Raw genomic sequence first — 14568 nt, forward strand, 5'->3', positions numbered from 1 at the left:
CACAGAAATGTTTTCTAACACTACGTGACATCCCCCCTCCCCGCCTTTTTATTCCTGTTGGGGAAAGCTAGTTTTGTCAGCAGGAAGTAAGCTTATAAAACAGTATAGCTCCCAACAGTACATTATATTTTATGGGAGTCTTGGGGTGAAGGGGATCCTACTATGAGAAAATGGAAAAAGACTGAAATCCTTTTTTGATCCTAACCTTGATGACAGCTTCCGAGGGGTCAGACGAACAGGCTCTGGTGTCTGCTGGGGCCCCAGAGGGACCGGCCACTGGAGGCTAGGCAAAACTCTCTTCATTTCCACTTCTCTTGCGCTTTAAGAAACGCACCTCAAAAGGCGGCCATCTGGAACTGCCTTCCAAATATGCAGAGGAGGCTTGGCTGTGTCCTGTACCTGGAATGCTGTCGCAGAGCCCTTTTCAAAGCCCTGAAGGTGCTAAACAGTGCTAATAGCAGCCTTCTGGCATGAAATCCTCAGATGACTGATGCCATCATTCACGTTCCTTTGTCATAGATTCTCCTTCTTATGCATTAGCATCTGGTTTCTGTTAGAGAGAAACAGCAAAGAGCACTTCTCCTTGGAATTTAAATTTTTGTGTTCTTTCTTGTTAGAAGGTGGAATTAGACAAAGAATAGGACGAACTCTTATCTGACCTCTGTGATAGGACCAAGAACACGAGAATGGAAAAGGAGGCCAAAGAGAGTTGTCTTCATTTAGCCTAAAGAAGTCAGCCTCCTTTAGCATCTCCAATACGGGGGCATAGAAACTGGAGTCTCACAATTATTTATGGATGATGCTTCCTAAATGGCTGGTGTACTGTTTTGGGCCAATGGCAAAAGAGCCCAAGGTAGAAAGACAGATAAGAATCAGTTCACAAATAAGATCTGTTATCAGACAAATAAAATCAGTTCTGATCAACTAGTCCTGGATGGTTGGAGTGTTGAAAAGATTTCTGAGGCTGCAGCCATGCTCTCTGGGAAAGTATACAGTGGTACCTTGGTTATATCTGCCCAGGTTGCAGGGATGGCAGAGCACATGCTACATATGTGGTATTACTGGCCCCACCTGAACTCAGCAATGGCTGGTGGTACCCAAGAAGCAGAGAGCTGCCGCAGGAGAGAGAAATATAATCTTGGTGTATTGAAGAAACATCCTACAGAATGGGAAAAGAGGATGAGAAAGAGCTGTCCTCAGGTCACATATGAGAAACGCAAAATTGCTTGTTCACGGGGCTGGCTGAGGGTGGAAAGGAAGGACTAGAGAAGAGAAGGTGAATATGAAAAGCGGGGGTCAAACAACCAACACTAAAAAATTTCCCCCCCTTGAACACCTGCAAAACAGGAAGTATGGTTCTGGTTTCCCTGACCTCATTTACCGTCACACTTGGTAGAAATGCCAGAATTCCATGACAGATGGAAGAGTACCTGAATGCCACCAGCCTGCTAACAAACTTGCTCATAACATCAAGGGTGATATGCACTGGCAGGGCCATTCAGGAAACTGTCACTGACTTCTGCTTGGGAAAGGGCCAGCTCTGTTGTCACTGAATTCAGCAGCGACAGGAAATGAAATGAACGCTAAAGTGGGGTTTTACCCAAAAGATAAGAAGATCAATATGAGAAGAGGTAGGCAAACAAAACAAAACAAAACAAAACCCAAGGCATTAGCAAAGAAAATAAACTGTGGTACTTTTCTAAAAACAGCCTATTAAAGATGAAATGATGATCTAAGAAGAGGTGAGTGTGAGCCTCACCCACAGATGACACTTGACCAAGAAGAGCTCCCGGTGATGATCAGGCAAGGACCCTCAGATCCTGCCTCGGAAACGAATGCATTGAATTTTGGGGAATGGGATTCTGGGATGTTACGTGTAAGTTATCACTAAGGGGAGGAACTCCCGATACAATGATATCCTGCTCACTTTAAGGCATATACTTGCAGGTTCCGTCCTCATTGTTGAGGATTTACCTGTCCTCCATCGGCATTCTCCATAAGGTGCCTGGCTGCACGTGGGGTGGGAAGGAGACACTGGCAGTGATGGACTAGATGGAGGTGATCTTGCTTATAGACCGTCTGACCCTGAGGCTTGCATCTCAACACACCTCCAGCTCTGACCAGTTCAGCCGATGGATGCTCCCTGGGCAGCTAGATCTGAAATTGCTTATTCCTCTCTCCCTCTGGGCACTAATTAGGTGTCAGTTTCTAGGCCACCTTCTTCTTTCTGCTGACGGTGGTTAAAGCCTCATCTGGGAAATGTAAGAGGTACTCTAAAAAGGAAAGAGAAAGCAACGTTCACTGGGAGAATTTCTTTCCTTGGATTCCAGGCCACAGAGGACAGACATTATTTTCAGTTATTTACTAAGTTAAATGATCTACTTTTTTCTCTCTCTTCTTTTTCCAAAATGCCTTTCTATTCTCATCAATCCAGCAACTTAGAACTCCAAATTGGACTCGCCCCATTTCTACCAGAAACCTGCCACGCTGGTAGCGTGGTGGTGTACATTATTTCTTAATCAGTTTGCCAAGCAGTTTACAAACTCACTATACAAACGTAATAGAGTTAATTCTCCAGAGGCTTGGATAATTAATGAAGCATTTAGATATGAAGAAAGCATGCGGAAAACAGCCACAACCAACATTTGCATTGCTTTTTTAAAACATCAGTGACAATGACAAATGTCTTATTAATACCTGAAAAGCAAATTATTTTAATACATCCTGAATGGAGTGCCACTTCCACATCCTTTACAGCCTTCCTTCCCCCAGACCCATTAGGGATGGTGTCTAAAAAGCCACTTTTCACATTCTCCCCATAAAAAAGCACTAGAAAATATGAACTACTATACTGAAGAGAGACCACGCTCGCCTCACCATGGCAGATGGCCACTGAGATACACTGTGTACTACATCGACAGTACACCTCACTAAAGGTGGGTCCTCCGATGGATTATTTCAACTGCCACAATCCACGAAGGGGACGAGGAGAATGGAAGTAAAAGCAAGCGCTTCACTTTTAACTGAAGCAAGGTAGGAGGTTTTATTTTACTATAAACAACACAACCGTTAAATGTCTTCTTTAAGCAAACTCACTTTTGAGCCCATCTTCTATCTGACTGACGGTCCCCAAAGTTCAAAATGGAAACCCCCCTTTCAGCAACATCTGTTTTTCAAAACCATAACACGGAAATCTCCTGAGCAGCTCAATCTTTCTGGGTAACCCAGATACTCTGGTTACAGAGTGCATTAAACTGGGTTTTTTTTTCCCCACAAGCACTGGGGGCTATTCGAGGTGGTTGTCAAGTCTCCTCTACTTCATTTCCAGAAGTTCTTCTTTGCTCTGACCTTCCTTCATATTCCCCTTCAGTCTCTACCCTTGACCTGTTCCTTCTCCACGTATGACCTACGACCTAGAACACACCATCACTCCCAGAGTCCCTCGGAACCTTTCTGGCCCGAAGTTCCCAAAGCTGAAGTTCATTTGCGCTGAGGACAACCGGTTGTCAGGCTAAGGCAGCTGTCTGCCTTGGTAAAGGAAAGTGGATAATACGATCCAGGAAACGAGCACCAGGAAATAATGCCACATTCAAAACAATGTCATGCTGACATCACACAAACCGCACCACTCACAGACACTTTATTTTCCCCAAGGGATAGATCAATGGTAAGCAACTTCAATGTTCCCAGCAGGGATGGCGTTTCTCACGGAACCTGACTGACACTGGTTGGTTTTTCTAATTGGCAAAAGTTATGCTGGCAATTATAAATAAAAAAAAAGTTACTATCACTTTGTAGAGAAGAGATTCTACTGAGGCTGGGAGCGGACTTAAGGATGGCTCCTCAAGATAGATGGAGCATCAAATGCTTTGGGTGTAATAGGTAATGTTTTTTTTTTTCAGCCACAAAAAGCCAAATTGAATAAACTCCTTTGAAAAAGGTCTCACTGACATGTAACAAATTTGTATAGAAAAAAGAAAAAAAAAAAAAAAAAGTGGTCCTGGACCACCTTGAAGTACTACTCAAAGACAATGCTGGACATGCATGCAAGGCTCCACTGAGTCCTACGATATAGAAATTCCTTTGATATTACAAAATACAAAAATATTTTATCAGAACTCTCATTTACATCGCATTTACAATGGACATGTAAATAACTTAGTGTTGGGTCCTGGCTAATAAACAAATTACGTACTGGAAAAAGGGTCCTAAAAGGGAGAGAACCAGAGAGGCTATAATATATAAGCGAGCGGGAAACAATTTTGCCATCTTGCCAGTGGCAGCTCAACACAGACGGACGGGAAGGAGGTGACCAATCCTGGCCTCCGTAGAGTCTATAGCGTTTCCAAAGTGAAATGTGCAAATAATATTCAACATGCCAAGAACTGTGACTACCTATTGAGTCAGTCGGTGACCTTGCCGCCATCAACAGAGAGCTCTTCTCATCTCTCCCTGGAACCACCAAAGAGCTTTAAAATTTAAAACAGTGCAAGTTTCTGAATTTACATTCTTACCTCCCATCTTCCCCTATCCCCTGACCCCCATCGGATTAAGAAATGATACAGTTTTTGCTCTTTTGTCTTTTCCTGCTGTGCAACTGTCCCCTGCCACCTAGCGTGGAAGACTTGGGGAGGCCGTACGAGCTGTATTTGTGCAGTAACTCATCACTCGTGACGTATCGCAGGTGGGCGGGCTGGGGGATGGGTTCTCCTAGGAAATAGCCCTCGTTGTCAGACTCCGAGGACGAAGAGCAGGTGGAACACCAATCGTACTCAGTGAAGTAGGGTCCCCATCGCTCCCCAAAGGCGTTCTGCAGAGCCAGGTCCGATACAGTCCGGGGGCACCGGCCGTACAGGTCCCTCCGGGACCCCTGGCCCAGGCTCTCCTGGAAGCTCCGCTGGCGCATGAACTGATCATAATCCTCCCTGGCTCTCAGGGGGGGCCTTTCTTTTAACTGAGAGATGGCCTCGCGCTCGCTGGCCAGGTGGAGGGCGTTGTCTGAGCGAGAGCGTCGGGATCGCCGGGACCGGTGAGGTCGGAAGCGGCGGTTGTCTTCGCGGGAAGTGGCTCTCCGCCGCGTGCGCTCGCTCATGGGCTGGATCCTCACACCCTCCGGCCCCGGGAGCTTGCTGCCCGCCATCCCCCCATCGAAATCAAAGCTCTGATGCATCCTTCCGTGGGCCTGCAGGTCTCTGTACCTGATGGGGTTGCTGAGAGGGTGGAGGTTTCCCTCCATCTCCTGGTACTGCTGGGCGGAGAGCAGGCTGCGAACGGACTCGGCGCTGCGGAACTGCATGGACGAGTTCAGCGTGCCCATGTTGCTCAGCTTCTCGGACACGTTCATCCCAGAGTCTTTGCTGAGATCGGGCATGGAAAACCGGGAGAGGTGCTCCTGGCGCTTGGCACCACCATCCGCGGAGAGGCCTGGGGGAGAGAGAGGAAAGGTTCACAGAGGTTAATACAAACGTGCAGCCATGGGAGTCCCGTCACTGTGGGTCATCTGAACCGTTATCTATCCAGGGTCGCTGCAGACGGTTGCACACTGCACACAGGCTCGCTCAGAAAGTATGCAGGAGGGCTCTCCCCATTCCACAGTGGGCCAGTGTCCACTGAGAGGGGACACCTGGTTAAAATGCATCCACGAGATGTTTTTATAATCGTCATGAATTCCTCCAAAGGTTCATCAAAATTACTTAAGAGCCCATCATGTATCTCGTAAGTGATGTTTCTTCTGTTCAGAAATTCACTTTAAAAAGTGCTCAATCACCTCACTGGTTCTAATGATGAACTATAAGCTCCACAGGAGAGATATTCTGGACAAAGAACCTTTAAGCTATAGAGGCCGGGCCACGCCCAAGCAGTTCCTAGCAACACTGAGCCTAGAGTCTAGTCCCATAATACTGGACCACTTCATTTCCATGTTTACCTCCAGCAATTTCCTGCTCTGCCTGCTGTCCCTGGGCCTCTATTCCAGATGTCTTGAAAACTAAGTGGCTCCCTGGGTGTAGACAGAGGGATATTTACTCTCTCAGGGTGTTTAGTAAATGACTGTTTCAGGGTTCCAAATGGGCCCCTAGCAGTCAGAAGATGTGAGTGGGACTCCGGGGGGCATCCCTCCTTCTCCTGGGGAGACACTTTTTAAAACAAAGCAGTGACCCGAATGCTCTCTAACAGCAGGAGCCCCTAGCAATGATCCTGCATTCCCTACATGCTGTCACTGCCATCACTGAGATGAAAACCATGTCGAAGGTAGCAGGAGATTCTTGACTTCAGAAACTTCCATTCTGCCCATCTTAAAGCAGCAGTCGCTAAAACAGCAGTTTAAGAATGGACCAGGTGGCAAAATCTCAGCATTTCCCACTCATTATCAATGGAAAAGATGAGCAGCTTTGCCATTTCTGGTCACAGACAACATGTCTTTGGATTGCACTGGCCCATTAGAACCCCTGCCACCGATTACCCCACCAAACGGGGCCAACAACTTTGGCTCCCCTCACAAAACTGTTATGAGCACTGTGAAACACTACTTAGCAATACCCACTAAAGCTAAATATACATATGTATGTGTGTGTATGTGTATATATATGTATGTGTGTGTGTATATATATACATACATGAATTATGAACAGAGTTGCTTTGAATACCTGTGTTCACTTTTTTGGTGGACTTAATGTACTCATTTCTGTTGGGTATAGAGCCAGAGTGGAGATCCGGTGTCCTTCTTTTTATTTATTTATGTATGTACATATGTATATGTTACTTGAAAAATTGTAATACAGTTGATTTACAATGATCCAGGTGTGCAGCAAAGTGATTCAGTTTATATATATATATACACACAGATATAAATTCTTTCTATATATACACATTGTATATAAATTCTTTCCACATATATATAAACATATATATAAATTTTCTTTTTCAGATTATTTTCCAATATAGGTCACTACAAGACATTGAATATAATTCCCTGTGCTCTACAACAGTCCTTGTTGTTCTGTTCTGAGACTTTCCATTGCCACTCTTGGTTATATACCCAACCGAAAACAGTTTATGGATCCAAAAAATGTACAAGGGTATTCAGAGAAGCTTTCTTTATGATAGTCCAGAACTAAAAACAATTCAAACGTCAATTAACAGGAGGAAGGATAAATAAATTGTGGTATTTTCTAGCATTCCCCATTAAAAGGAAGCAGGCAGGACTTTTTGGAGAAATGGCTGATTCCAGGATAGGAGGAGGGAAGGTAAAAGATGAGCCTGGAACATCTTGTTATGCCACAAAAGTAAGGAAGTGTTAAAAATAAAAAACGAAGGGAGGCTTGCGAGAACACCAGAATCACAGCTAGCAGCTGGACAATCATCGACAGGAAGACACTGGAACTCACCAAAAAAGATACCCCACGTGCGAAGACAAAGGAGAAGCCACAATGAGACGGTAGGAGGGGCACAAACACAGCAAAATCAAATCCCGTAACTGGTGACTCACAGACTGGAGAACACTTACACCACAGAAGTGCACCCACTGAAGTGAAGGTTCTGAGCCCCACGTCAGGCTTCCCAACCTGGGGGTCTGGCAACGGGAGGAGGAATTCCCAGAGAATCAGACTTTGAAGGCTAGTGGGATTTGATTGCAGGACTTCGACAGGACCGGGGGAAACAGAGACTCCACTCTTGGAGGGCACACACAGAGTAGTGTGTGCATCGGGACCCAGGGGAAGGAGCAGTGACCGCAGGGGAGACTGAACCAGACCTACCTGCTAGTGTTGGAGGGTCTCCTGCAGAGGCAGGGGCTGCCTGTGGCTCACGGTGGGGACAAGAACACGGGCAGCAAAAGTTCTAGGAAGTACTCCTGGGTATGAGCCCTCCCAGAGTCCGCCATTAGCCCCACCAAAGAGCCCAGGTAGGCTCCAGTGTTGGGTTGCCTCAGGCCAAACAACCAACAGGGAGGGTACCCAGCGCCACCCATCAGCAGTCAAAGGGATTAAAGTTTTACTGAGCTCTGCCCACCAGAGCAACAGCCAGCTCTACCCACCACCAATGCCTCCCATCAGGAAACTTGCCTCTTGGATAGCCTCATCCACCAGAAGCAAGAAGAACTACAATCCAGCAGCCTGTGGAACAAAAACCACATTCACAGAAAGATAGACAAGATGGAAAGGCAGAGGTCTATGTACCAGATGAAGGAACAAGATAAAACCCCAGAAAAACAACTAAATGAAGTGGAGATAGGCAGACTTCCAGAAAAAGAATTCAGGATAATGATAGTGAAGATGATCCAGGACCTTGGAAAAAGAATGGAGGCAAAGCTCAAGAAGATGCAAGAAATGTTTAACAAAGACCTAGAAGAATTAAAGAACAAACAAAGGCTTCCCTGGTGGTACAGTGGTTGAGAGTCCGCCTGCTGATGCAGGGGACGCGGGTTCGTGCCCCGGTCCGGGAGGATCCCACATGCCGCGGAGCGTCTGGGCCCGTGAGCCACGGCCGCTGAGCCTGAGCGTCTGGAGCCTGTGCTCCGCAGTGGGAGAGGCCACAACAATGAGAGGGCCTCGTACCGCAAAAAAAGAAAAGAAACAAACAAACTTCCCTAACATGGGAAAGGAAATAGCCACCCAAGTCCAGGAAGCGCAGAGTCCCATACAGGATACACCCAAGGACGAACATGCCAAAGACACATAGTAATCAAACTGGCAAAAATTAAAGACAAAGAAAAATTATTGAAAGCAGCAAGCGAAAAATGACAACATACAAGGGAACTCCCACAGGGTTAACAGCTGATTTCTCAGCAGAAACTCTACAAGCCAGAAGGGAGATGGCTTCACAGGTGAATTCTATCAAACATTTAGAGAAGAGCTAACATCCATCCTTCTCAAACTCTTCTAAAAACTGCGGGGGAAGGAGCACTCCCAAACTCATTCTATGAGGCCACCATCACCCTGATACCAAAACCAGAGAAAGATACTACAAAAAGAGAAAAGTTTTACAGACCAATATCACTGATGAATATAGACGCAAAAATCCTCAACAAAATACTGGCAAACAGAATCCAACAACACATTAAAAGGATCATACACCATGATCAAGTGGGATTTATCCCAGGGATGCAAGGATTCTTCAATATATTTTGACATAAATCACGGCAAGATCTTTTTTGATCCACCTCCTAGAGTAGTGGAAATGAAAACAAAAATAAGCAAATGGGACCTAATGAAACTTCGAAGCTTTTGCTCAGCAAAGGAAACCATAAACAAGACAAAAAGACAACCCTCAGAGTGGGAGAAAATATTTGCAAACGAATCAACGGACAAAGGATTAATCTCCAATCTCCAAAATATATAAACAGCTCACGCAGCTCAATATTAAAGAAACAAACAACCCAATCCAAAAATGGGCAGAAGACCTAAATAGACATTTCTCCAAAGAAGACATACAGATGGGCCAAGAAGCACATGAAAAGCTGCTCAACATCACTAATTATTAGAGAAATGCAAATCAAAACTACAATGAGGTATCACCTCACACCAGTTAGAATGGCCATCATCAGAAAATCTACAAAGAACAAATTCTGGAGAGGGTGTGGAGAAAAGGGAACCGTCTTGCACTGTTGGTGGGAATGTAAATTGATACAGACACCATGGAGAACAGTATGGAGGTTCGTTAAAAAACTAAAAAGAGAATTACCATATGATCCAGCAATCCCACTACTGGGCATATACCCAGAGAAAACCATAATTCAAAAAAACACATGCACCCCAGTGTTCACTGCAGCACTCTTTACCGTAGCCAGGTCATGGAAGCAACCTAAATGCCCATCGACAGACAAATGGATAAAGAAGATGTGGTACATATATACAATGGAATATTACTCAGTCATAAAAAGGAACGATACTGGGTCATTTGTTGAGATGTGGATGGATCTAGAGACTATCATACAGAGTGAAGTAAGTCGGAAAGAGACTAACAAAAATCGTGTATTAATGCATATATGTGGAACCTAGAAAAATGGTTCAGATGAACCGGTTTGCAGGGCAGAGATTGAGATACAGATGTAGAGAACAAATGTATGGACACCACGGGGGGAAAGCTGCAGGGGGCTGGTGGGGGTTGTGTGATGAATTGGGCAATTGGGATTGACATGTATACACTGATGTGTATAAAATGGATGACTAATAAGAATTTGCTGTATAAAAAAATAAATAAAATAAAATACAACAACAACAAAAAGATGTTAAAAAATAAATAAATAAAATAAATAAATGCCTCTGGTAACAATAAAAAAAAAAAAAAACAACAACACAGAAAACAAAAATGAAGGGGGGGTGGTTTTCAGAATACAGGACCCAACTTCAAAGGGATCCCACCAGCCGAAGCTGAGCAATTCGAGCATTCACACAGTAATGATTTATAAACCACTGAGAAAACCAGGATTCATGAATCCATACTGATAACAGATAAAAATACCAGCAAATAAATGGGGGAGAAGAATGGGCCCTTGTACATAACAGGCTGGAGTGTGCATGCAGAAGGCGTGCTGGATTTGGAAGATCATCATTTTGTAACCACTGCAGGTAAAGACTGGCTCATGCAAGACACGAAATATGCTAAATTTAGGGGGTAAAATTTGATTGGGGAGCAGGATATCTGCATGGTGTTAAGTGGTTCCCCACATATCGTTTATTACCTATAAGAGAAAATTTAGTAACTATACAGTGGAATAATCAGACAACACTCTGACCACCTCCATCACGGACGAGGTGCCACTGACACCATGTCCCTCCAGATGGGATTCTCTAAGCAGGACACACTACCACTTATGGAGTCTTTCAGTCAAAAACACATACCCTGAATGGATTCAGGAGGAAAGACCAGACGAACCCCAAATGAGGAATATTCTATTAAGAAGAAAAGGGATTGCATTTTTAAAAAGAAATTCAGTATCATAAAAGACAAAGACTGAGTGAATGTTCTAGACTAAAGGATATTAAGGAACCACAGCAACTATATACAATACCTGATCCTAGACTGGAACCTGCAGTGCAATGAAAATAAATGCTACAAAGGATAATTTTCCCTCAAATGCAAAAACTGGGACATGGGCTAACTCATAAATGTATTATGCTAAATATACTGTGGTTAACTGATAATTAGGATAATGTCAGAGAAGATCCTTATTCTTGGGAAATACACATGGAAGTATATGGTAGTAAATGGCCAAGATGGATGCAACTCGCTCTCAAATGGTTCAGAAATACACTGTGCGCACGTGTATGTGTGTGTGTGTGTGCACGCGTGTGAACACAAGAGAGGGCAAGTGATAAACCAAACGGGTAAAATGTTAACAATAGGTGAATCTAGGTAAATACTTTATGGGTAGTGTTTGTTCCATTTTTGCAACTTTTCAATAAGTTTGAAGTTATTTCCAAATACAAAGTTTCTTTAAAATTGTAGTATAGTTATGTGATGCAAAGGTTTTCAATTCCAGGGGAAATTACTGGGGGTAGGGGATGCTACTAGTGTCTAGTGTGTAGAGACCAGAAAGATGCTGCTAAACACCCTATAATGCACAGGACAGTCCCCACAACAAAGCATTATCCAGCCCCAAATGTCAATAATACCCCAGTTGAGAAACCATGCTATACTGGAATACTACACAGCGAGAATGAATAACTACACGGACAGCATGGATGAATCTCACAGAAAACGCTGAGAGACACAAAAGGGTACAAGCAGTACGATTCCATTTACGTGAAGTTCAAGAACAGGCTAAGGCTGTCTGTGGTGACAGAGGTCAGAAGAGTGGAAGGGGCACAGGGAAATGTCCAGGGCGCAGGAAATGTTCTCTACCCAGAGCTGGGTGATGATTATAAAAGGATGCACATGTAAAAATCCCTTGAGGTGTAGTTTAAATATTTGTTTGCTTTACCTTATGTAGGTTATAACTCAATAAAACGGTGTAAAAATAATGCAGTGTTCTCATTAAAGAGCTCAATTTAAACGTTGGATATGCCTACAAAGAAACTATTCTGCCAAACATCGTACCTTCCAGTCACTTCTTCTTTTTTAAAAATTTCATTACTGGGATAACTGGCAGGGTAAGAGGAGTGGAGTTCTCTGACTCCTGCTTTCTGAGCTGCTTATCTGTGACATACACATCATAAAAGCTGATTTACAACAGCTAATCACTTCCAGAACCTCCCCAAGTTGAAGGCGGAGCGGGAGAGGATAGCAACGCAAGATGATGAATGACTAGCCTGGGCAGATAAACTCTAGTAAGGAAGGAAAAAAAAAATCCTTCAAAAATTACAATCAGAAACAAAAGCTACATGGGTGGGAGCGATGATCTTTGTGGGGCTTTTGGAATTAGGGTCGGGGTAAATAATCTAGCAAATACTATACATTCCCAAACATGCTGTTTTCCTGAACCTGTCTTTTATAAGCCCCAAAGTCATGCATTTCTGAGGATGTCCTGTGTGTGAATACATTCATATTCAATGAGGAAGTAAACGTGAGGAAAGATAGCTTCCACTCTGCTGGGAGGTGATGATGCCCTATTGAACTGTACTTCTGCCTCCTGGGAAATCTCAGGATACCCTTCAGCATCTCCAATCCCCACAAAAGAAAAGTCCTCTGGCAAGAACTAGAGAGCCCTGTTGCTCAAGCTCAGAGTCCACTATCAGTTTTACTTAAACGTAAGCTGGGAGATGTGCGGGTAGGATTGCAAAGGCCACCGGCTCACTCCAGACAGGAGAAATGTGTATGTTCTCATTTATTAACTCAGAGTCCCCTTCAGGGGCTTCTTACACGCAGGCCACGCACAAAATGGCCAGTGTTGCCCAGAGATGAGCAATAATTGTGTGCCTGCCTCTAAACAGAGCGGCTCTGTGGTTAATTTCACTACTGGTCAAATCCAGAAACCTTATGCAGATGTCAAAGTCTCTCCAAGATGGTGGACTAAATGCTCCTCCCTGGCTGACTCTGCTTTAGTCGCGCTTACACACAGCAGCAAGCTCATATCAGCCCCTTATGGAAAACTCTCCCCTTTGCGTAGCTGCCTTCTTTGGATCACTAAGGACCTCATGTAAATACCACCTCTTCCATGGTGCCTGCCCTGATTGTTCTTTCTCAAGGAGCAAAGTTGTCCTCCACCCCCAAACAGTCACTCTGTAGCATCTGACCCTTGTTTAAAGTCCCCACTCTGACTTATTTTCTTAAATTTATGTTTAAGTTGGTAGCCAAACGGATGCCCTCTGGGAGCAGGGATCTTGCCCCCCCCCCCGTTTACCACACTGGAACTAGCAGTGCTGGGCATCCTGCTGGTGGAGTTAAGGTAAATGAATCCTCACGCTGCCCACAGCTAGGAAAAAGCAACCACCCTCTGACCTGGAGCAGGCCAGGACTTAAAAGATTAACCAATTGTAATTTGGATGAGTGGCATGCCAACCATCAGGAACCAAAAAACCCACAGTCACACGAACCAATCTCACTGTCTCTGGTGGTTCATCACACGGCCCACCATCTGGGGCTTCTTCAATATTAGAGGAGCGTGTGGTTTATAGTTGGCCCCTCAAACTGCAAAGATATTTTGTCTGATTGATCACACTGCTGGAGATCTGTTTAAATTAGCAGCTTTCATGTCCCCAAGATGGACCTATACTATCCCAGCTCACACCTAACCCTGAGAAACACTCCTTCCCTCTCTAACTCACTCTGAGCAGAACTGAAAGGTGACTTGGGGCAACTTCTGAACCACTTGAGATGCGTGTGTAAAATGGGCCTAACAACAGTACCTGAGTTCAAAAGCTTTAGTGATGATTGGGTGAGAAAATACATACCTTTCGTTTTTATTTCATTTATTTTTTTGGCCATGCTGCGCGGCATGCAGGATCTTAGTTCCCTGACCAGGGCCCGAACCTGTGCCCCCTGCAGTGGAAGCACAGAGTCTTAACCACTGGAGCGCCAGGGAAGTCCCACCTTACGTTTTTAAGCCTCATCACAACTACCATAAATCTGGGTAGTTTTGATTTCCTCTCCATCTCCTTGGCGAGCCTATAAGCTCCAAGAGGGCAGGAGCTGGCTCCTGTTTGCTAGCCCCGATCTCAGTAGCTGGTATTCGATACATGGGAAGAAAGTAAGCAAGGCCTAAGAGTCCCCAGTGAAAGAGCGCATGCCCCAAGAAATTTACACCCAGCCAACTGTAAAGACAAACAAATACTTGCTGAAGGAGTGATTATATGAAGGAACGAACCCGAGACGAGCCACACAGGACCAGACACATCATGACGTTCACTGAAGATGAGCCACTAAAATAATAATAAAAATAATTTGTGCCTCCAAACTGCAGCTGGGGCTGACTTCTCTACCCAGAGGAAATGCAACTCTCTGTTCCACTTGTCTGTGTAGCATGAGACTCAGTGTCAAAACACTGCAAATCAATATAGTCCAACCAACTGGGGTTCTCAACGCCACTCTGTTCTTCTGCAATGAATGAACGTTACTTTTCTCGCTGCCCAAGCCATAACTCTGTGTGTGTGTGTGTGTGTGTGTGTGTGTGTGTGTGTGTGTGTGTGTGTG

General features: G+C 44.6%; 1 protein-coding gene across 1 annotated transcript in view; it reads right to left on the minus strand.

Annotated features, from left to right (window-relative positions):
• Positions 1–6: 6 nt before the first annotated feature.
• The window catches only part of PRICKLE2 (prickle planar cell polarity protein 2), a 166771-nt gene continuing 152209 nt past the window's right edge, over positions 7–14568 (minus strand). The window contains exon 8 of the mRNA XM_024746500.1: positions 7–5424. Coding sequence (XP_024602268.1) covers positions 4550–5424 — 875 coding nt within the window. The 3' untranslated portion in view covers positions 7–4549. The remainder of the gene's footprint in view (positions 5425–14568) is intronic.

Source organism: Neophocaena asiaeorientalis, unplaced genomic scaffold (assembly GCF_003031525.2).
Source record: "Neophocaena asiaeorientalis asiaeorientalis breed wild unplaced genomic scaffold, Neophocaena_asiaeorientalis_V1.1 scaffold251, whole genome shotgun sequence".
NCBI classification, from domain to species: domain Eukaryota; kingdom Metazoa; phylum Chordata; class Mammalia; order Artiodactyla; family Phocoenidae; genus Neophocaena; species Neophocaena asiaeorientalis.